The 23451-nt window shown below is 43.5% G+C and overlaps 1 protein-coding gene across 6 annotated transcripts in view; it reads right to left on the minus strand.

Moving 5' to 3' along the window:
* Positions 1 to 23451, minus strand: part of AGAP1 (ArfGAP with GTPase domain, ankyrin repeat and PH domain 1) — a 334155-nt gene that overhangs the window by 136934 nt on the left and 173770 nt on the right. For all 6 annotated transcript variants that reach the window (XM_086751069.1, XM_086751066.1, XM_086751065.1 and 3 more), the window contains one exon: positions 23308 to 23400. In XM_086751069.1, the coding sequence (XP_086607195.1) occupies positions 23308 to 23400 (93 nt within the window). The remainder of the gene's footprint in view (positions 1 to 23307; positions 23401 to 23451) is intronic.

Here is a 23451-nt window from a genome sequence, read left to right on the forward strand (position 1 = left end):
TAAGGAAGAGAGGCCCGTCAATCCCTGCTCTGAAATCAACAGAATGGGGAAAAAAAGGACTGATGTCACCCAGGAAACCACAGCTTTCTCTCAGCAACACCTTCCAGGAGGAAATCCCACTCTCTGTTTCCTACAAACAGAACAGATTTGTAAATATGTCATGATTTAAGTCATCCCTGCAACTTTAGGCATGCTGCCTAAACTACAAGGTTTATCACTGCCCTCAAACCGCTTCTTTGCGGGTCTGAATGCCCCAAAGGTTCTCAAACTCCTAACTGCAAAGTGGCAAGTCTTAGGTCTAGTCATTCTGACTTCCCTCTTACTACATCAAGTTTGTTACTTAAAAAAAAAAAAAAAAAAAAAGAATAATTTAAAACAGCTTGCACCATTTGAAAGCTTCTATCACTGTCCCCAGCAGCTCTGAGGAGAACATCCTGCAAAACTTGGCTTACCACCTCAATGGGATGTTTATGTGAACAGTCTTCCAGAAACATTCTCCTGCCTTCCATACTCACAGACACTTAAAGCAACGGTGATGCTGCCATCGGCAATTAGCAAAAAAAACCCCAGGAAACTCCCAGCAATGAAAACAGCCAAAAAAAAAAAAAAAAAGTTTCCACCCTCCATCTCTAGGCCTTGCTTTCTGTGTCTGCAACGCAAAGGTCTTCTTTCGAAGGGCTACACAACTGTAATCATCTCTGTGCTCCACACTCCCCGATTCAGCATCAGTAAATCTCGGAACTGGTTTAAGACATGCACGCTCCTTAACATGCCCTGTAACGTACTCCACTTGTTTCTGAAGGTCTAAACGTTTAAAGATGACAGCTAAAACCTCACTTAAACATTCATTTAGGAACAAAGCATCTCATTTTCCTTTACGAACACCAACTAAAAAGCTTGAAACTGAGTTGATCTACTACACACAGTTTTCTCTAACGCAGGGGTTAAGACTCGCGTACAAAGACCATTCTGTGTTCAGGCTTCCTTGGGCGTTTGTATTTTTCTCTCATCTCTGCGCTAGCGAAAAGTGCCAGCAAGTTGCCTCCAGGAAGCCCTTCGGAACAGCAGCAGCGTTCCCATCAGAGACGAGCAGAACCTACAATGCAGCAGGACCCTACAGTAGGCCACCTTTGATTTTAGCTCCTCTCAGCAATCTTTTCTTCCTATTTTAACTGACCTAAGAGAAGCTAAATTCACTGAAATACAGACATGTATGTCACGAGCGCTCCAGAGCCATCAACACGTAAAACACGACTTCGCTCACAAGATTACCTGAAGGCCACCTGTACTCATAGAATGGGAACACCACATGTTGGAAAGACCTCTGGAGGCCATCCAGCCCAGCCCTCTGCTCAGAGCCAGGCCAGCGTGGATCAGGTTTAAGGTCTTGACTCTTGAGAAGTCATCTCCAAGTCGCCCTTGCAGCCATCTCCAAGGATGGAGATTTCACAGCCCCTTCAAATATCTGCTCCAATATCTGAACACCCTCTTGGTGAGGAGGAAAAAAACCAGTTTCTGTACATCTAATTGGAATTTCCCGTCTCAACTCATGTCAAAACATAAATCACAGAATTGCTTCCTTTACTCCTCTGTTAGATCAATAAGTTAGCAGTGAGGCACACAAAAATTTGCTTTCCCATGCTTGGACAAAGTACACATCTCACGCAGCCGAAGAGCTTCACAAACCGCAAGCACCACAGCGGAGCAGCTGCAGGGTTGAGAGACCCACTAGGACAACTGCCAAGCTATTATTCCAACCCGGAACAGGCTCGATCTGCCATCAGTAATATCTTTTATGCACTTACACTGACATCTTCAATGGAGGTTAACTAATATATTACTGCTTTAACTTTCAGCAAGACCCTGGAAAGGCACGTCTGTGCTCAGAGAAGCTTTTGCTGCTTGAGTGCAGGAAGAACTGAAGTCAAGCTATGACTGAAATGACAAGGAAAAAGGAAAGCTTTACCAGTCTTCTTGGAAATTAAGGAGAATAACAATGCCTTATACATTTTCAAACAGAACCAAGCCTTTCCTGCATCAAGAGACTTAGTTTCATTTTCTAGTGCTGCCACTCCGATGAAGGAGAAACGGCGTTCACCTCAAGCCTGAAGTCAATACTGTAAGACACGGGAGTCTTCGTCTCTAATTCAAAAACTCCAGATGAAGAGAAAAACCCACAGACTTGTTTCTGAACATTTTTCTCCTCCAGCAGGTAAACCTGCCTATAAAAACAGCTCGATGCCACAAGCCTACTGCAAACACAGCAAGAAAGCTCCTTTTCTCCAACGCATCCAATAAAAGGACAGTGCTTTGACAGAGGGCAAATTCAACATCCGAATCCCCTTCATCTAGCTCAACAGGCAGAGAGGCTAGACGGCTTTTGCAATCTTGATGCTTTTAAGATACGTGTCTAAAGTTTCTACCCCTTCTGCAAGCAAACTAGTTCAGCCCACAACATAAGGGAGATAAGGTCACCAAAAGAAACAGTGTAAAATCTAATTTATTTTCTTGGTATTGTTGAGGTGAATTGCACAGCAGAAGAAATTAAGGGTTCTTTGTAAGCAGCCTAACTTTCCGGAGAAATGCACCATTTCTTGTACTAAATCTACCTTCTTAACCTCTTTGTTGCAAGGTGTCAGCGGCGTATCAGCGCCGGGGAGAGTGACTAACACACAGAAGCCGCTGGGCGAGCTATCGGGAGTCCAATCTGGAGTTCACCTACACGTTAACTCCTACCGCTAATTCATCATCCCGGCACCCGACAGCTCGGCTGATTGTGAGCCGTGCAGGACAATAAGGGTCTCGGCTGACCACCAAAAACCAGCCCAAGGGAGGAGGGGTTGATGGGCACGGACCTGGAGAAGGCCTAAGATAAGTGCTGGCTGTCAGCGCAAGGACAAAGAAGGGCAGGCCCTGGGGAGAGAAAGGAGATAAAAAAAAATCTCGACAACTGCTTTATCTGATGAGGGTTATGGCTAATTAATTATAAACTCAATTACCTAACCCTTACTTCAGCAGTCTCTATTCATTAAGAGATAAAACCTGACTGACTGCTAACTTTCTCTTGCACACATGCACGCACAGCACGCTCGCTTCGGATTTACACACTTTAGCGCACAATTTCTTAAAAAAGATCTCCAAAAGCCTTCGTACCTGTCAACTTTGTGCTCGCGGGATGGAAGATCTCTCCTTTTTTTTTTTTTCCCCCTACCACCCAACCACCCTCTGTCGCACAATGGGAGGGCCAGGCCTCCATGCTGTGCATTGGCATTTAAAAGCAGAACGCAGACATTAAACAATAGACATTATGGACATCAAAGTCCCTTTTCACAGCTAAGTTTCTGCCTCCGTGGGCTTCTGATCTAGTTCACATTTATAAACTGAGCTTTTAATTTTGGGTGCTAAAAGTTTGGCGGTGTAGCTCGCCGGTATCAACTAAATATTATTCTTCCGGAGTTTGAAGGTAGCCAGCAAAAATGAATCGCGTTAAGGAATGAACTCTAAAAAACCCTTAGCCAAGGCAACGCTTGCTAATAATCCAAACTGGATTTTGCATGTATCGCATTAAAAATGGCCGTTTTATCGCTATTCAGATTCCACCCGCGTTCCTGCGGCGCTTGGCCTCTCCTCCAGCTTAAGTTCTTGCCCCCTCGCGTCGTGCCTGACACGAGCTCAAACAGCCTCGCAGAATCAATCCCGGCCGTTAAAAGAAGGCTCCTCTTAATCTCTTTCCAAAGACGGCAGACCTGTCTCTGCAGACCTTTTGAATACACGGATATTCTCAAATCCCTGCTTGCCCTCTGCTCTAGCTCCTCCAGTTCTGCAGGATAATGGTTTTTACATATATTTTTGTATATGGGGGTTTCATGCATATTTTTGTGTATCCATATATATACATATATGAAATGACAAGGTGATCACTCACGTGGTATTTCACATCGTCTCTGAACTTTTTCAAAGAATAATTTCTTCCGACACGTAGAACGAAGGAACTCGGCTTTGTGTCTGTTTCTTCCACTAAGTCCCATTTCAAATCACCGAAAAGTATTTTTATGAGGTGACATTTTGGTTCATTCAACATGTACGGCATCTCAGCTCATTTTTTTCATACTTCGCCTACATCAGATGAAATAAGAACACTGCACTAAAAGAATCAGGCCAACCGGTACACATTGTGCAAGCTCTTCACTGCAAAGACATGATTACATGACAGTATTTCAAACTAATATTTTGGTCTTGGTTATTATTATTTGGTCTTGGTTATTACCTTATTAGAAGGATCTATTTTACTAATACTTATGTTTTTAGACTTGAATGCTGTAGTCCACCGGTTCATTTCACTCCTATGATGCTTACACGTGGGAATGGTTTTCTGAAACTTGTTCCCTTCCTCGCTTGTCTTGCTGATACCCACTTGAGAATTTCAGTACATACTAGCTTGCTCAGCTCAATCTTTGGAGACTTTCCCAAGGAGATAAAACCTATTGTTACGCCAACTTAAGAAATGTGCTTTTTCACTCTATAATTTAAAAACTTCAGTTCAAATGGTGTGTCTAATGATCTTAAAGCATATAATTTGTCCAAAACAGGGACAATTTCAAGCAAAATTAAAGGCTGTCTGCTTTGACAGAGCCTTGAAAAATTTGAGAAGAATAATTCTCCAACACCATCATCACGTTTAGTAGCCAAGCCAACTTTGGCTATCTTTTCGATAAAACCTCAGACAACGATACAGCCTTTTTTCCATCCTGCGCTTCTGTGTCTATTATGAATATCAATTCCGTACTTTCCCTTACAATAACCAATTTTAAATCCAATTATTATTTTAGTATTTCATATTACTTCCTTGCTCCCCTTCTGCATTAAGTTGAAAAGCTTATGCCATGCTTTTATGGTCCAGTACCTTCCCCTGAAATATGTAAATCTTTCTTTTCGGGCAATAGTTTTAAAGCTTGTCATATGAATACCACAGTTGATCAGCTCCTTGTGGTTCTTTTTAACTTCCAGTCTTTTTTACTTGATGGCACGCAGCACATTTCAAGCACACCCGTGTCTGAACACTCTGTACTGTCTCTACTCACTTTGACCAACAATTCTGAGATATTCCAACATCTTCTATTAACGAGTTTTTAAAGCCATCCCATTCTCTTCAGCTCTCACTTAATTCTTCACCTATAAATGCAACTACAGGTGATCTCTATACATTGAATAGAAATTACAGCGTTTTCTGTTTGTATTCTGGAAGATAAAAAAAGGCCTGCATTAGGTTTATTGCAAATTATGTATCTGAAGTTCCCGAGGTGGCTGACATCTCTGGTCAAATCCAAAACTCAAGCTGTTATGAAAGGCAGATACGCCCATCGTCTTGCTCCTCTTTCCCATAATTGTAACAAATTCAGGAAATCCCTCCTCAGCAGAAAGCGAACAAAAAAAGAGAACATCTCATTTGCTTCTAAGCTCTGTTCCACCACATTTCTTCCTCTTCTCTGGGGCTCTAAACTCTTCCCCACTTTGATACGAGCATCTCCAGTACCCGAATCCAGTCGCGTTCTCACCTCGCTTTTCACTAACGTGTATGGAGAGGTACATCGCGCTCCCTTTATTCCTTTTTGCAAGTTGTTGCAAATACTGACCATTTAAAGTCCTTTCCCCGTACGTCCTCACTTTTATATAGTCCTATAACTTTGTATCTGAAGGGAGATGATCGTACTTTGAACAAGTTACGGTTTAAAAGAAAAAAAGAAACAGTAAAAAAAATCCAACGGCATTTCCCATCAACAATTTCACGCAGCTATTTAACTTAAAAATACAAACTATGGTTGCAACAACCACGAGCTCTGTAATGCTGGTCTCTCAACTGCCTTCCCATCACGCTAACAGCATCGGGCAAAAGGGAAGACTTCTCCCATTCATCAATAGAGGAGTTATTCATCCGAAGTTTATTATCTCAGGTAATTTGATCAATACACTTCACCTTTATAGTGAAGTTGTCCTTGCGAGCAAAGCATTCTGTGTTTTATAGCGAGATGGTTATTATGAAGGCTATTCACAGGGAAATTCTCTGCAGTTAAAAGTTTTTCCAATTAACTACATTTAACATCATTTAAGCCATAAAACGGCGGTTACATTTCACACCGTGTTGTCGAAGTGCGGCAGTGCTCAGAAAGCAGTTAGCGCGCATTTGGCAAATACATCAACCGATACCTTGGAGTGGAAATGAAGAAAACTCTGCCAGCACACAGAGAAAGACCGTTTCAACACGAAGTCACGAATACATACCAAAAAAAAGCCTGCATCAGAAGAAACCCTTTACAAAATTGCAAAGAACAGCCTCAGAGTTTCCACAGCCCTAAGAATGCTCCACAGCATCAATTCTTGTTCTTCCTTCATGCAATGTCAGCACTCTGCCATGACAATTCTTTGAGTTTTCTCATTTCTTTCCAATCGCAGTGTTTGTGCAATGGAGCTATGAACTTCCAATGAATTAAGGCCTACAGGAACAAGTTACCTAAGGTCCTCCGGGATGAAGATCTCCAGACCCCACTATCCTCTCTCCATATCTGAAGCATCTGAGCTGCCTTCTCAGTAGCTAGCATTCACCATGAGGCACCACACAAGATGAGGGAAAATTATTGGAAACAGCAGCAAAATAACAAATTCTCATACATCTCCTATTCTAAGGAGAGAAACCTCTAAAAACTTGCTGAAAAATAAAAAAAATTTACTCCTTGTGAGACATACTCAGAACAAACTAGTTCGTTAAAGTCCTATCAGCACTCGTAATCGGCCCTTGCTGGCCAATAGAAGCAGACATTTGCAACTTCTCCCAGGATATTATATTCTAAATCCTTCATGAGGTGGACCTTGTCCTTTTCTGAGGAAACTTGATAGCAGTCTTTAGTATTCACTGGCATAATTAGGACTGCAGTTAATTTCATTAAATTCTCTTGCTGCTAAATGAAGCAGATTATGAGACATCTTTTATTGCAAGGCATGAAATTACAGCCTGTCAGCTGCCAATGGTAGAGTAAAACTAATGAATTACAGGGTAAATAACACCAGAATTAACCAGTCAATTGAACATAGCAGAGAACAAAGTCATTTTTCCTCAGAGCTCCGGCGAACGCCACTGCCGCCGGGATACCTTTCAGCGAGCTGGAAAGCAGGCTGGCCTGGCTACAGAACGGCACGGGTCAGCACCGGCGTCTCCAGCTCTGGGAGAGAGGGGGCTGTAACATCACCCGTGGCACTACCAAGGAAAGAGTCCAGGGAAAGAGAAAACCCATGTTATTAAAAGGGATGATGATGATTTCCTCATTTTGGCACGCGTGCCGTAATGGTTATTTGGTACACAAACCAAAAGCATTTTAAAATGGCATGTCTAGTTGCATTTTCAGCAGGTTTCTGAGAGACTACACTTGAAGTCTCCTTTCCAGTCCTCTGAAACTTCCAGTTCGGTGTCAACCCAGTTTGACGGAGGGGCAGAGGTACCAAAGGGATGTTCCGACAAATTCTGTGGAATTCCATATTTGCCTGTAAGACTGAAAGTCCCGAGCTTGGAAAGCAGACTGCCGTTAGAGTTTGGTTTGTTCTGCTGGAAAGATGGAGCATCAGCCTGCCTGCAGCTGGCACCAGCTGCAGCACATTTCTTACCCCTCAAAAAAGGCAAGGAGAAAGCACTTATGTAACTTGTGCCTTAAAAAAAAAAAAAACCAACAAAAAACCAACCAAACAAACAAAAAAACCCAACCCAGCACACAGGAATTTCAGACCACAGTGGGCTTAGGGAACACTGTCGGTGGAAGACTGGAGATGCTGTGCAGAGGGTCCAGCTCATGGGAGCATGTTTTTAATAAAAAACTCAAGAGATAGTGGTTTATCTTGCAAAAAAACCTCCTCAAAATTAATTTAAAAGTTCCAAATGTAAAAGGCGTTATCTATAAAACCTAGAAGAACTAAAAGTAAACAGCAAAAAAAAAAGTACAGAGCAGAATTCGTTGGCCAGCAAAATTACCTACTGACTAATGACTCACTGTCAGGGAAAAAAAAAAAAATATAATTTCTACATCAAATAGATCCTATTTCTAATAAAATTACGCACTCACTCCTAGTTCTTCCGTAACACAAAGCATACAAACACCTGTGGCACCAAACCATTCAAAACCACAGAAGTAGCTGCAGCATCCTAAAACCCAGCTTCATGTAGGGTAGCACCCACTGAAATTTGTTCGGAAAATGTGGGAATAAACACACGTTACCTGGGAGTAAGATTTTTTTTTTCCCCCCCCACTAGCCTGGGTCAACATAATTTTCAGGATTTCAGATTTTTGAAATTATCCATATGTGTATTTCAGCGTTGGATTGGAAGCAGGGGAGAGCAACCACACCAAGCAAAGCAAACCAGGCACTGAAATGCCACCGTGCTATAGAAGACAAACTTCTCTGCCATGATTGCCAACATTCTTCAAGTCAGGAGAACAAATTACCTACACAAAAAGCATTCCTGCAGAAGAATAAAACTCAAACCAAACCTGATTTTAGAAGCTGCAATCCCTGAGACAGGCCTGTGTCTGCTGTGAATTCAGGAATGAGGTTTCTCTCGCAGACAGATTCTCCAAGCAGATGTACGTATGACACAGGCAAGACCTACTGCTCTCTGAAGCTCTTGTCTAGCACACCCCAACGCACCGAAGCCCTTCGCTCAATCCAACACGTTAGTCTTTCTGCGAACGTACCTTGCGCTGGAAGAGAGCCCTGGCCCAGCTGGGTGATCTGTGCTCTGGGCAGAGAGATGTCGACTCTCTGAAGTCGCTCTGTCTACTGTCCATAGTTTCCAACTCCCATCACATGTATTTTAGGCAATTATTTTAACACCACCAGAACTATTCTGCACTGACACTGACATCTCGCCTTCAGATTTTGAGAGTGGGAAAGCCAGTGCTGTGACGGCATGCACGCATCAAGCTCAACGCGTTTGTTACTGAAATCTATAGACTGAAAGCTCTTCAGGCTTCAGCTGGAACCAGCTCAGAGGCATCGACAACGTGTCGAAGAAGCAGAGCAGCAGAGGCATCGACGCATTGCGTCAAGCTAGCAATTGATCACCATGCTTTATCCTTAGAGATATCAGCACCTTAAGAACCAGACGGCTCTAGGGACTGGTGCGCCACGTTCTGAAAGACGCTCAAGATTTTTAGTGTCATTGAAAACATCATCTGGTTTTTACTCTCACTTCCCACCTCCCTCATAGCCTTTGTCTTTGTTCAGTATTTGCCCTCCTTCCTCTTACCTGTTTAATACAGATTTTGCTTTTCCTTGGTTCTCACCTGGCTTCCCCACAGCAGCACAATTTTCCGTTTCAGTTCTGCCCCTCTAATTCCCTCATCCATCGCACGGGCATTCTGTCCCCTCTCCTCTCACCTTTAAAGCCCCTTGCTTCTTCTGCCTCCTCACCTTCCGCAGAAGCAGAGAGCTTGCAGTCTTCATGTTCTGTAAACACGTGAGAATCCTCTTGCTTCATTCACTACATCACATTGACACTAAGAAGCGTCACTTCATTTGAATTAAGCGTGACTTAATCTGTACCAGGAATTACAACAGTGATCACTGTTGTTAGCACTGTAATCTTGCAGCACTAACAACAGTGATCACGCACGTAGTATTTCTCAGCTACAAATACACTATTGCCAGGAATTACAAACCGACAGCAACAGTCCCTGTACAAAGGGTACTCTGGAGAAGTTCTTCGCCATGCCGTTGCTGACGTGTCGATCTTCAAAGCGCTGAGTGCTCCCCAGCGACGGATGGACACACACGCTCTCTTACGGCAGCAGACAGGGCTTGCGCAGCTCGTCTGCCAGGACGTGGCACTGGAAATCTGGAAATCTATGTACCTCAGGAGCTCTAGCTCACACAGAAAAATAAACGTGCATACATATTTTAAGAATCAGGCCGAGTATTTGTTTTACATGACGCACACCAACCGTATGTATTTCTGCACTCGGTTTGCATCCTGAGAACAGCTTGTTTTCACCCGGTTTGCTCAAAACCGACTCCTCTGCTTTTAGCCTAGGATTTACAGGGCATCTCTCCCCATAAAAAGTTTGCTTTAATTTGGTGACGAAGTAGCTTCTAAAAATTTTGATTCCTAAAGTGATGATAGCTGCCTTCTTAAACAGACCTTATTCTCTTCTGTCCCCATATACACTTACTGTCAGACAGCAGGGTTTCTAAACTATGTGCTACCTTGCTATTTTAATTAATTTTCTCTCCAGTACCTCCTGCACTCAAAGATTTCTTAATTCCCCTCCCCCCCCAAAATATTCACATGAGAAGAGGACATCAGACGTTAATCCAGCTGCCTGATTTGTGGCAGTTCTCCGGCTCTCTACCCACCCGTTTAAACGCTGTCACTCATAATCGGGTGATATACTGTGCTATAAAGCCTTTCGCAAACGGTACGTCTTGGTATTTTTCTTTTGTGACAAAGGATCGTATTAAGTCATAACGGGGGAAGAAACGAACTCGGTGCTCACTTACCTCCAGAATTGCTCTCTGTTTACGTCTCAATACTTGCCCCCACTTCTTAAAAAGAAATTCCACATCACTCAGCTTGTATTGCTTCCTTACAGAGAACGTTACGCAGCCTGACAGCCCCCAAAGTCCAGAAGCTTTCTCTTACTCCCAAGCCTGAAATCCTCTCCTCATTATCGCCCCTTACCTGCACCCACGCATCTCGGAGCACAGCAGCAACACTTCTTTTTCCCAGCAAACACATGGCAGATTTCTACGTCTAATCACAACCGCTCTGTCGTAGCTTCGCTAAATGGTCTGTAATTAGCCCTCTAATCTTATAAGCAGCGATCTGATATGGGAACTCGCATCGCTAGTCCTAACGTGCCCCGATTACTGTCATGGCCCGCAGAAAACACCTCGAGCCAGAGACTAACCCGGCTTTAGAGCCGCAGAGGTGGGATTCTCTCGCCGGCAGTGCCTTGAACCCTGCGCCTAATCCCCGTCTGCAGCGGTGAGCGCCTGTTCTGAACACATCCACGGCTTCCTGTCGCGAGTTGTTGGGGAAGTGTCTTGGTGAGGCACCATAAGCACACACCAAACAGTAAAGGTGGAATACCTTCCCGCCTCGGATTAAGCCAGCAGAAGTTTGGGCGGCTGGGTTTTTAACTCAGGTTAGCAGACTGAGTCTGGCACGTGCAAGTAGTTAGGACAGACCAGGCCCATTTAGCTTCTCGTGATTTGTGCCTTTACAAGCCAAATCTCATTCCGTTTAGTCACGTGCCTTTCTCCTAGGGATGACCAACGTGTCTGCTACGCATTTCCTTGCGCCTCCAACACTGTCGCTGCGGAACGGCACCAGCCGCAGAGCCGAACGACGCTCCATCCTGCTCCCAGCCGCCGCGGACCGTGGTCTGGCTTTAGCTTTTGCTCACGATCCGTTTTCAATCCACACCACAGCTTTGAGCCAAACGCATTTGGACAAGCTCTCATTTAAGACGTAGCGAGGCAGTATCAAAACGCTTTCTTGAAATCCAAATATTTGACATCTGTTACGTTTGCTTCACGCGCTTATTTTGAAATTCTATCAAAAAAGCAATCAAGTTTTTCTGGCAAGTTTTAGTCTATACAAAACACCCCATTTTCCTCACAGTTTTATTAAGCCGCTCAGGAAAACTAAACCCTGCAGCCGTGTGTTTGCATTACGTTCGTCTTCTCCCTAACGCTAGTTACAAGGCTGATTTGAAGCTTTACAGCTCTGGGACATCTGTAAGTGAAATACACCCACACGATCTAATCGCATCACTCATCTCCAATTTATCGTAACGTGAATAACTTAAAATAAACAGAACATTCATTATCTGATTTTTCTCTTTCTTCTCACGCAAAACAAACCAAGATTTTATTTTGATTCTTTCTAAGAACCGCACTAAGTGAATTATTCCTTTTAAATCCAAAATATTTCAATGCCAATATATTTCAGTGCCTGCCTCCTGAGGCTGCGCTAAGGATGCGCTGAAAAGTGCTGCAGTCCGAAGGTTTTTGAAGAATAAAAGTAGGATTAGAGAAAACAGCATTTTAACGCAAGCGTGAGGACCTCCACAGTCGGGATTTTGAAGATCGGTAACAACGCAGCTACAGGGTACCTACCTTTCCAGGATCCCTTTCTCCGTGCCCCCCTCCCCAAGAACAATATTCCTTCCTCTTGCCATTTACTATTTTTAATTTGCCATTGCCACTTACACTCTGGATAAACGCTTGCTCATAAACGTCGAATACTAACAGCGCCAATGCTTTTTTTTTTTTTTAAAAAATCAACAATAAAACCAAGAAACAGGGGATGCTGGCTCAGCACTCCTGACTCAAACGCACACGCAATTACCACACAATTAAAAGGTAGCAAAAGAACTATGAAAATATTGAGAATGCCCAAAGTCTGCCTCGTTCAAAAAAATTCGGCTAAAGGGCTTTAACTGCGTGCTGTTCAGTTTACTCTTTTGATTGCTTTACCACTATGTAAATCAATTTGTTAATGTTCCTTACAAAATGCATGAGCCAGTTATACTGACAAACACACAAAGCTCATTCGTAATTAGCAGTTAATTAGTACGAAGGAACAGATGCTGTTAGAGTTTCAGCAGGCGAACAGGTTCTGTAAACAATGCTTATAAATCTAAATGAATTTATTAACCACAATGCGACTGTCAACGTTTTGCTGGCAACCATACAAACATGGTGGAATCCCCAAAACATCTTTACAACGTATTAATAATCACTGTGTCAACCGGAGTCTCACGTGCTAACTGTCATCAGCTTTCCACTTAATCTTCTCATGTCACTTCTCCGGCCGCGCTCCTCACGCCCTCAGAGGAGGAGCTCCAGTCACCAAAGTTAGACCAGATGCTCCCGGACTCACCTCCGACGCGCCGCAGCCCCTCAAAGCAAAGGCATTTTGGCAAGAGGGATGTTTGGTTTGCACCGATACCTCGGACAAGCTTCCACAAACTAAAAACCGACGAGGACACGCGCGGCTCTGGAAGCACATCTCCGTCCTGAAGGGTTTGCCGTCATTTTCTTGACCATCATCCGTTATCGCTCGACAAGAGACCAGCACTATGAAGGCATCTCCACATCTCATCCACCAAAAATAACTATACATCCATTATTTCCACTCTCCATTTATAAAATCATGCACTCAAGCCACCGAGTGACGCCGCAGGTTTTTATTTTTAATTATCTGGGTATATATAGGTTGCTCTCAAATAAAAAGAACGCCTCCTGTAAGCATTTCTAGACTCAGCTAATAAAGCAGTACCTAGACACAACCACCTTGAATCCAAGGCTTTTGGCCAGGGGTCAGTTCTTAGCCTAAGGGCAACCGTGAGGATGCCTCAGTGACCTCACTGCTGTCAATCTCTGCGTGTCACATTGAGATGCCACCTTGATATACGACATCATTTTGACACTGGAAAATTCTAATTTTTTTAAAGTCATATTATGGCTTTCTTTACTGATGTTCCATTTTACACCTACGTTGAGTTCCACCATTCCCTCCTCCTCTCCCCTAAAGTATTCCGACACCCCTTCACCACGTTCTGCACGTGGATTTGCAGTCCACCGGCATGGAGAAGAAGGTGAGAGCACTCTAAGTGCTTCTCCAGGGCTTCACAGGAGAGACTGCTTGGCTTGCCTTCTGCAGGCTCCAAGACCCTCGCCGCACCGTTACAGGGACCAAAAGTACGCAGGCTGGAGGAACCCATTCTCTGCCAGCATCAAGCACTGGGCAGAAGGTGAGGATGTTCATAGTAGAGCTTCAGGAAAAAAAAAAAAAAAAAAAAACCAACCCAAATATACTCTCTTCTCTTACAAGGACAGCACTGGAAACCAGACCCTCGACAGGTTTATCCTGAAGAGCAGCATCTGCTCCTTTCATACAGACATAGGTGGATTTTTTTGCCTTTTTTTGTAAATTAATTTTTTTATGTAAGAGAGCTCCTGCCTCACTATTTCTGTAGAGGCTGACAGGTCTTCTGGCACTCTCCTCCTCCCTATTTCCATTCTCTTCCCACAGTCTCTCAAAGGATGCTTAACCTGACCTATTCCAACCAGAAGCTGGAATATCTCCTTTCGAATCTTAATGACGTGCAAGAGCTATAATCACACCTGATGTGCCATCTAGGAAATCATTAGCTACTAGTCAAACCCAAAAGTTTTTCCTCATCTCTTTTAAGAGACAAGTAGGAGTATTACATTTGGATAAGATGAAAAAAAAACAAAGAAAGGGATGAAGTTGAGCACCTCTTAAGGGCAGTCATTAGCCATCTGTGAGCTTTTACGGCATTAATGTGGATATCAGGAAAAAACCTGAAAACTTTTTGTTTGCTTAATGTTTAGATCATAGAATCACAGGATGGCTTGGGTGGGAAGGGACCTTCAAAAGTCATCCAAGTCCAACCCCCCTGCAAGGAGCAGGGACATCTCCAACCGGATCAGGTTGCTCAGAGCCTTGTGTGCCCCCTGCCAAAATCAACACTAATAAACACTTAAATATATTTCTTTATCAGGTAAAATTCATTAAAAAATAGAATACCATGTTTACTATCACATCCATCGTACTACAAAGACAAATTTTTGAGCTGGGAAGAGTTATGAAGCAAGTTACCCTGAAAGGAAACTGGTTAATTCACTCACAAACCACCAGCTTTGCTGCGTTAGGAGGACCAGGGGCTCCTGTTAGCTTCAGGTCACAGCCACAGACAGTCAAAAAAATGATAGAAAGTTAATTTCTCTGAGAAGTTTATTAATAATATCTCATTTATAGATCTTTAAATACCCCCGTGGAGCAGCTCACCTCAATCTTAGCGCACTTGGAGCTATCGCTGCACAATTTTTGCAGGTATTTAGAGACAAAGTGAGGAGAATTTATAGGATGGGAGACAGAAAACTCATTTTAGGAACTCTCAAAGAAAGACAACAGAAATTCAATCCTTATAATGCCAAATACACAAATTCCATCTTTCTCCTGCAACCCTGGGACATCTCAGGAAGGGAAAGGAGGAGAATCCAGAAAGCAGGAGGAAGCAGACAACTCGGTGGGACGGACAGACTGACAGAGAGGGAAGAACGAGGAATTTTCTCCACGGGAGAGGTGCTGAGGTCTTGCCCAGGCCCCCCTGCTCTGGCCAAGGGCCGTGGACTGGCAGGTAGAAGCCCTAACCTCGCGCAGAAGAGGGATTAACGCCGGAAGCTCGCGGGGTTGGGCCAGCTGTCCAACGCAGCCACACGCCAAGGCGACCCACGTGGCATCCTCACCTCCTTCCCCTTTGGGATCAGAGAGCTTCCTGCAACTGCAAAACCACGAAATCCAGCAACTCCGAAATGCTATTTTATTCCAAACGCTTGCGACTACTGTTTTTTCTTGGGACAGTATCTGAAAATCACCGACAGCAAAACAGCACAAAAGCAGTTTTCGCGGCCACAGGAAACATTATTCCAGGCAGGTACACGTGGCTGTAGCCGTTCCTCTGATATAAGGGCACATTTGATCTAATTGGAAAAAATATTTCAAGTGCACTGGGAATAGTCACTGTTAACTGAATGCAACAACGAAAGAGGAAAAAAGAGCCCGCGGACCCCAGGGAATTACCAAATCAATTAACAACTAATTCGGGAACTAATTTCTGTATTGCCTCTTAGCACAAAACTGTATCTTTAATTTCTCCTGCAATAAGCATCACCATGATAGTCCTAACACACTCTGACGCTTCAAATGAGTTTACAAGGATCTCTTTTTGATTGGCTATATAACATTATTTCTTCACAGTTCAATGCCACCATCGCCAAGCGCTCTGAAATATTTAATTATACTGGTCGCTACCAGTTAACAATTTGCAGAACCACAGCGAGCACAAAACATTTTCTAACTGGTAATCAGCTAATTAAAACCACGGCAAAATGTGTACGTTCTGATTACAAACAATTGTGGAGGAATTACGCAGAAGATTTCAGCACTGAGAGTATTTCGCTAAAAACCATGCCCTCATGTTTGTACAAGCAGATCTGGATCCCAATTCCTGTGACGAGACAGAAGTGTGACAGAGGAAATTACGTCTCGCGTTAGGCAGAAATAAATAAAACTGTGTCATCTGCCCCTTCCCGGTAAATCACAGAATTTCTGAGTTTTGGAAGTCACTCTCCAGAGACACCGATACTGGCTTGCAAACAGCTGTCTCTACTGACAGAGTGGTCAGGCACTGGATCAGGCTGCCCAGGGTGGTGGTGGAGTCACCAGCCCTGGAGGTGTTCAAAGAACACGTAGACGTCGCACTCTGGGACACGGTGGTGTTGGGTTAACCGTTGGACTCTATGATCTTGGAGGTCTTTTCCAACCGTAGTGGTTCGATCTAGAAGCCTACATGAGCATCAATAAATAAAACCCAAAGCAGTAGCAGTTTTGGTGAACGCTTTGACGTAGAAGATGGAGCAGAAGCAGCATCACAGTGGTTCGGGTCTCTGCGTCAGTGAAACAGGGGTTTCGGTGAAGAGCTCTACAAAGACGCAAGTAAACCCCAGAGTTGTGTGCCCTCCAGATGTTTGCTGCCATCCTTCTTTCAGAATGCTTTTGGTCGTTACATGCACTAGCCATTTTTATTTCAAAACGTAACCTGAGTTTGAACGCAGACAGAAGAGAGAAGCCATAGAAGAAGTTCCAGTGCTCAGTGACACACAGGGCCTGCTAACGCACTAGCTACTAGCATCATGTGTCCACCGTGCTCTTCCTATACCATTTTTTTTTCCACCCTGTCAGGTCAGATGAATTAAGCAAGAATAGATGCTAAGATGGTTCCTTATTTGTTCTCTCTTTTGGTAGACTCAAAGTAAACACTTACAGGCAGGAAACCTGCTGCAAAAAGCTTTTATTGTTTATGACGACGGCGGGTCTCAGGTCTGACACTTGCCTGAAGCACTACAGAGCTCTTCTGCTAGCGAGGAGGACTAAGGACATCACTTTGACTGACTAGACGTGGCAGACCATCTCTTTTCAAAACCTATTTCCAAGACGCTGCCGCACTCCCTGAAACGCTCGTACAGTCAGCCCTGGGTATTGGAGGGGAAACCAGATTTCAGGTGCGATGTTCTTTCTGGTTCAACGGGAAGAACCAAGATAACACAGCGTTGCGCGGCATTCCACACAAGAATTGTGGGCGTAAATGCCCCAGCTAGAGGTAAAATTAACAAAGAAAAGGAGGGTAGGAGGAAGAAAAGTAATAGTGAAGCAGAAGCAGGACTGACCTGTACCTGTAAGGAACTGAAGAGAAGGAGACTGAGCGGCACAGAGCAGCAGGTAGACAGGAGGGCAGGAAGACAACACGGGGCCAAGTCCACTGAAATCCAAATTAAGCTTTAAAAACCTCTTTCTAGAAGTTAAGCAGTGCAGACTGATAGGGCATAAATGCCTTACAGTCCCACCTGTTTGAGCTAAAAGGTTACAAAAAGATAACTCTGCTCAGAAATACGGGAAGAAATGCAAACGGACAGTCTAAGCTTGGATGCGCTGAGGGAAGGAAAGCAGCTGGTACCAGGAGACCCTGCCTCACCTTGCAGCTCTCCTCCTCCTCGCCCTCCGCAGCACGGACGGCCACTGAACAGCGTGTGTTTGGTCAGGCTGGAAGAGCCACACACCAGCAAAGCTCCTTCCCCGAGGCTTATCAAGAGTGAACGGCAACCTAAGCCTAATAAAAACAAAGGTTGAGATAAACTACACTGAAATCCTCTTCTTTCCTTTGAAAGGCACTTCCTAAAGCCCTCAGGCCAGGGGCTGTCCTGTTGGTGTTTGCAATCTAAGCGAGGAGTACCCAGGTGAGGAAAAAAAAAACAAACAAAAAACCCACATCACTGAGAAATAAAGCAATTCCCAGTTTCCCAGAGATTCATTCCGCAGAGCAGCACGCAAGACAACATATTAAAATAGTTCACTAGCAAAAAACCTTAATTAAATAGAAACTCTGTATTTTGGCTTTAAGTACATCTTAAAAACAGCACAGGTTTTTCCCTGAATAGGAAAGTTTTGGACAAATTGCTTCAGTTACTTTCTTCTAAGGCTAGGACACTTGGGAAAGAATTGAACATTGACAACGCAATGGTCAGGCTTGAAACCAAAAAAGTTAACAGGAAATTCTGAGGAGTAGACAACTCGATATTTAAAAGTTGTTTTTAAAAACCTGCTGATAAGGGACTGTAAATTGCCACCAACATCTCAAATATTTCAGAAATTATTTAACCGAAGTGACTTCCTTTCATGCAAAGTTTGACATTTGTTGAAAGCATTTTCAAACAGTTATCTTTGCCAAGTTTAAAGCTACTTTTCATAAAATTCAGACGCACATTGTGAAGTTCCAATTTTCTTTACGTCCGTCTTAAGGAAAAACTGCAACTGGAACCAAACTCTTCCTCATGAAAAGCACATCAGTGATGCCACCCTCATTTGCTGACAAAGTCCCTATCTTAGCCCTGATCTAAAAAAATATTTGCCCTTTTTAGTTAAAAAAAAAAAAAAAGGCAAAATACCTAATTTCATGAAGATTACTTTAACGTACTTGCATGCACCAAGCTGGTAGGCAACGAAGGTCCTCCGAAACATCTCCTAAAAGTAAAGCCCAAAGAAGAGACGTGACTTTCTCCATTAGTGCAGCTATTTGCAAACGGAGAGAAGCCAATGGATTCTCTGAAGTTCACCTTTGCATGTCATGGATGGCAAGTTTTTCACTGTGTCGTCAGCGCAACATTAACCGTTAGCTCATCTACTGCGAGTTCGCAGGAATTTGGGGGCAGAAGAGGTGCAGCACCTCCCAGGGTAAGCCAAGGGCTGAGGCAACCTGTCCAAACCTATTTTGACCAGTTTTTTTGGCAAAAGAACAGTCAAGGTTATACAGTTGGGTTAGATAACAATGAGAGCATCTGTGATTAAGTGCAAACGGTAAACGGAAGAAGGGCTGAAAGCCCAAAGTCAAGGCCAGCTCTTACGTATTTATTTACAGTCTAATCTGGGGGGGGGATGGGGGCAGAAGAGGGGAAAAAAAAAATAAAAAAAAGAAAATAAAAAAAAGAAAGAGCACACAGCTGCCATCCCAAAAACAGACCTCCCATCTGCCACCCACGATTTGCATGTCACCTTCTCCAGGCTCATTTGTACTTCATTAACTGCCATTGACTTAACAAGATTTATGCAAATGACACCATAGGAGCTCGCTAACTCCCACTGCAATCAAGTGATTATGTATGTACAATTCTCCACAGCAATGAAAAATTAATACATGACAAGCCCACTCACCGCCGAGCCGAGCTTCTTGCTTTTATTTTTCTTGTTGTGCTTTTTTATTTTATTTGAATATGCCCTACCGATAGAGATCGCAGAAAACAAAGTGATCTTCTCTAAACACGGCAAAAAAAACCCACCCCATCCTAGAAAGTCTGTCACCCTAAACCAGACAGCCTAACACGTGCTTTAAAATATTCACTCGGGCTACCAGGAACACGGCTTCGTTTTCAGGACAAATTATTCCGAACGGAGGATACTCCAAACTAAGCGGCTCACCCTGAAGTTTGCTTTCAGAGTAGTATGAGAAATGCTACGGAAGACAGCCTAAATATTTTGAGTTTAAACGCCTCTTTCTCAGAAGTACAGAACTTTCTATGGGTTTTAACTCTGGGTTAGTGTTGTTCCAGACGTTTTCTGACTCCATTTGATGGGCACAAAGTATTTAAATAGGATACAGGTGAGAGTGCAGAAAGAGTCTCCTTCAAACCTGGCCTTCCCAAAATTTCACTCACCTTTAAGACTATTTTGGCAGAAGTCAGTAGCCACATTTTAAAAACAGACCTGCTTTCATTGCCTACATTTTGGGTAGGTAGCAAGAAGGTTTGTCAGAACAGTTTTATATGGCTTAACCTGATAAAACCATATTAGCCCTGCAGAGAAAAGTGATTTTTAACATTTAGAAAGGACAGAAAGAGTAAGAACATTAACTCCTTTCGACCAGATTGCTTTAGTTAAGGAAAAAACCCTTCTCTATCAGTTTAAGCCGTCACTCAATATACAAAAGCATCACTTTGATGATGTACATCAACCATAGCTACGCTGGCTCAACAGCCGCAATACAGAGCTGATCTATGAAAAATAAATTGTAGTTTTTGTAGGGTGTCACTCATCGTGCTTTCTACACTTCCTAAAGAGTCGATTTCTTTTCAAATATTCATTCTGTGCTCTCTCCCCACCACAAACACACACACTTGACGGATACCAACTCTTCCTCTCCGCTTTCATGTACTCTAGTGCTGGAAGAGATTTCTTTTCTTCCTCAAAACCAGACCATTTCCAGTCTCCAATTAACTGCTTGGGTGGTTTTTGGTTCTTTTAAGGTTGGGAAATAGTATTTCTGATTTTTGGGAGACCTTGTGGAGATAAGAACAACTCCCAGACAGCACAGAATACACTGGATAAGCAAGCCATTGTTTTCAACATCTGAACAGCAAGGCTTTTTCTTTCTTCTACTAGCTTTTTTGGAATTACTTTTTTTCCCAAGTAGCAGTGAACTGAGAACACAAAATCCACTGTATTAGAAGAACTGATCTGCAAGTACGAGCTTGGACTTCTGCCTTGCACCAGAAGCACCTAGAATCATAGAATCTGCTGCCATGCACGCAGCCTAAGAACCTACAGAGAATAAAACAAAGTGCTGACAACAGATATTGAAAAGGCCTGGTCGCTGCGTGCTTTTGAAGATGTCCCAAAAACATAACAGAAAAGTATATGCATGAGGCTGGCAAAGGCTTTTTGACCCTTTATCTCTGAAATATATTGTGATGGAAGGGGTTTCTCGTTGGAAGAAGCACAGTAGCGTGACACACTAAAGTTTCTAGGTCAAAAAGTTCCTTTTTGCATCCCTCTGCCTTATTCACAGCCAGTGCATAAAATAAGAGACACAATCTTCTCTAGCAGGAATTTCTACGGCCTCAGAGAAACGTCCACCAGCCTGGCACCTGCAGAGCCCACCAAGGACACAGCCCTATCACCAACTTAACTCGGTGCCACCTCTCCATCTCAACAGCGCGTAGGTGAAAAGCTATCCCCCGGTCAAACTTCAGGAGCCCTTTCTGCTTGAAATAGTGTAGTTCGTAATCAAAGACCACTTCAAATTAATGTATGTAACAGTAATGAAACACCGTCAGTAGGGATACACATTGTGTTTCAATTTTTAATTACACGTTTCCACATCAAAAAGTATTTTTTCCTACTCCACCTTCTCTTGCTTCAACTGCTAGGTGACATCGGTCTCCTACGCTTTACTAAAGGCCATCAATAAAGCAGAAAACCAATGAACTCCAAAAATCCACTTTCGAAACACAAGGATGACGTGAAATACCCCTGCCAGCAGCCATCCTACACCACCGCGTGCCATTCAACCTCCCTTCTTCTAGCACCCTTCCAAAACCCCGATGAATAGGACGTATCTGCTGCCTACAGACCTGTGCTGATAATTGCTTGTACGTGACAAAATGAAATTACCATAATCGGGATTAATAACAAAAAGCACACATTCCCAAAAGAGTGGTCATGTAGGGGTTGCACGGAGAATTTTTCAGTGCAGAAATTCAAGATACTGTAGGGGATATTGCAATCACACTTGAAATGCTTATCTTACAATGCTCTTCCTACAAGTGCATTTTAAATCAAATTAATTTCATACAACAGCATTTCAGAAAGGAACAGTATGCCTTGAATAAATATTGAAAAGTATACTCCTCAGTTTTACATTCTCAGCTGCATTCGCAGACACTTCTGTTTAATTAGCATTACCCAAAAGAATTCCAGCCAGTCTAACCCATCTCATACCATACAAAAGCTGTAGAAAAAAAAAAAAAAATTGTAGCATGTTTTAAATGCCTGGAATCTCCTCCCCTGAACACGGAGCCAAATACTGAGCTTCCCTGGTTTCAAACTGCTCTTCTGAATTGCAGTGTGTTTGATTAAAATTTGTCTGCTCGAGATTCACGGACGTGATGGCACTTTCGCTGCCTGATGGTCCCCAAAGGTCTTTTTCACTGCCTTTAAGAAAGAAAATCACTGCAGATGCTTAAGGGTAGGAAACCAGCTCCCCCTCGCCCCCAAAAAGAAGAAAAAAGAACAAAGCAAGAACCCCAAAATGCATAAACCCACTCCCAACCAGGAGACTCAGGGCTACCCGGCAAGACAAAGCGTGGACTGCGGAAAGGTTAGAACGGGCAAGTAACCTCCTGGAGGGTAGGAAAGCCCCCCCCCCCCCCCCCCCCCAAAAAATGGAAACAACCGTGTGGGAAGCACTTCTGCTGTCTCCAGCACAGTACCTCACAGGAAAGGAAATACTTGCAAACACTGCTGCAGAAACTATTTGTAAAGCACCCCAGCCAAACGCTGTGTTCTGAGTCGCGTGAATTCAGCGCAATTTAACGTGAGAAAGTAACTGATCTCATTCACCCAAATATTCTGCGTTAGACGGCGGTGTTGCTTTCGCCTTTCAAAGCAGTGTTCGCAGCTACCATTTAGCACGGAGTTTCGGGGCTAATGAAAGTGCATCCAGGCTAGTAAAACAGACCAAAACAAATCCTTGAATCCAAGTCCTGTTGTGTAATGAGGAAGTTTAATTAAGGCCGCACATTACAGCTGTAAACGTTCTCTTATATAATAAGGTCTAAATGAAACTGAACCTAATCAAAGTTACAATTCCTTCATTAGCAAATTACAAACAAGAGCGCACAGCTGACACACCGGCTATGATTATCACAACTAATTGCCTCGTTGTTACAAACCAGCCTGAAACTGTGTTCAGATGTCCGTCTGCGGTAGCAAATTAGGGCCGCATCAGGCTATTTCTGCGATCACAAGGGGCTCTTGTCGAGCGATCTGATTTACCCCGCCGCCTGGCAGCGCAGGGCCCAATCAAAGCCCCCTCTACAAAGGCGGCTTTGAAGCCAGCGCGGCCCAGAAACCCGCTCCATATGCAGGCCGGCAGACTGCACTTCATTAGGCCTGTTGTCACATTTTCCCTCTTCTTATTCTAATGATCCTATTTTAATACACATAGGAACCTCTCCTAATTGATGTCAAGTGAGTGACTTCCACATTCATCACCGCAGCACATCAAACACGTCTTTGGCCTATGGGCCGCCATCAGAGCGCTTAAGACCTGAGGTGTGTCTCCAACTATGGAAAGCAAAAAAAAAAAAGTAAAAAAAAAAAAAAGAGTATTTTGGCATTACCTGTTTAATTGGGATTGCGCGACCGCTTCCGATGCTATCTGTTCTGCTCTCCAGGACCTTCTTCTCTTTGTCTGGGTCACTCCCTTTCCGAGACTGCAGAGCAAAAAGAAAGTTTGCGCTCCGTTAAATGTAGCCGTTCACACA

The sequence above is a fragment of the Chlamydotis macqueenii genome, chromosome 6 (assembly GCF_036417535.1).
Source record: "Chlamydotis macqueenii isolate bChlMac1 chromosome 6, bChlMac1.mat, whole genome shotgun sequence".
Lineage (NCBI taxonomy): Eukaryota > Metazoa > Chordata > Aves > Otidiformes > Otididae > Chlamydotis > Chlamydotis macqueenii.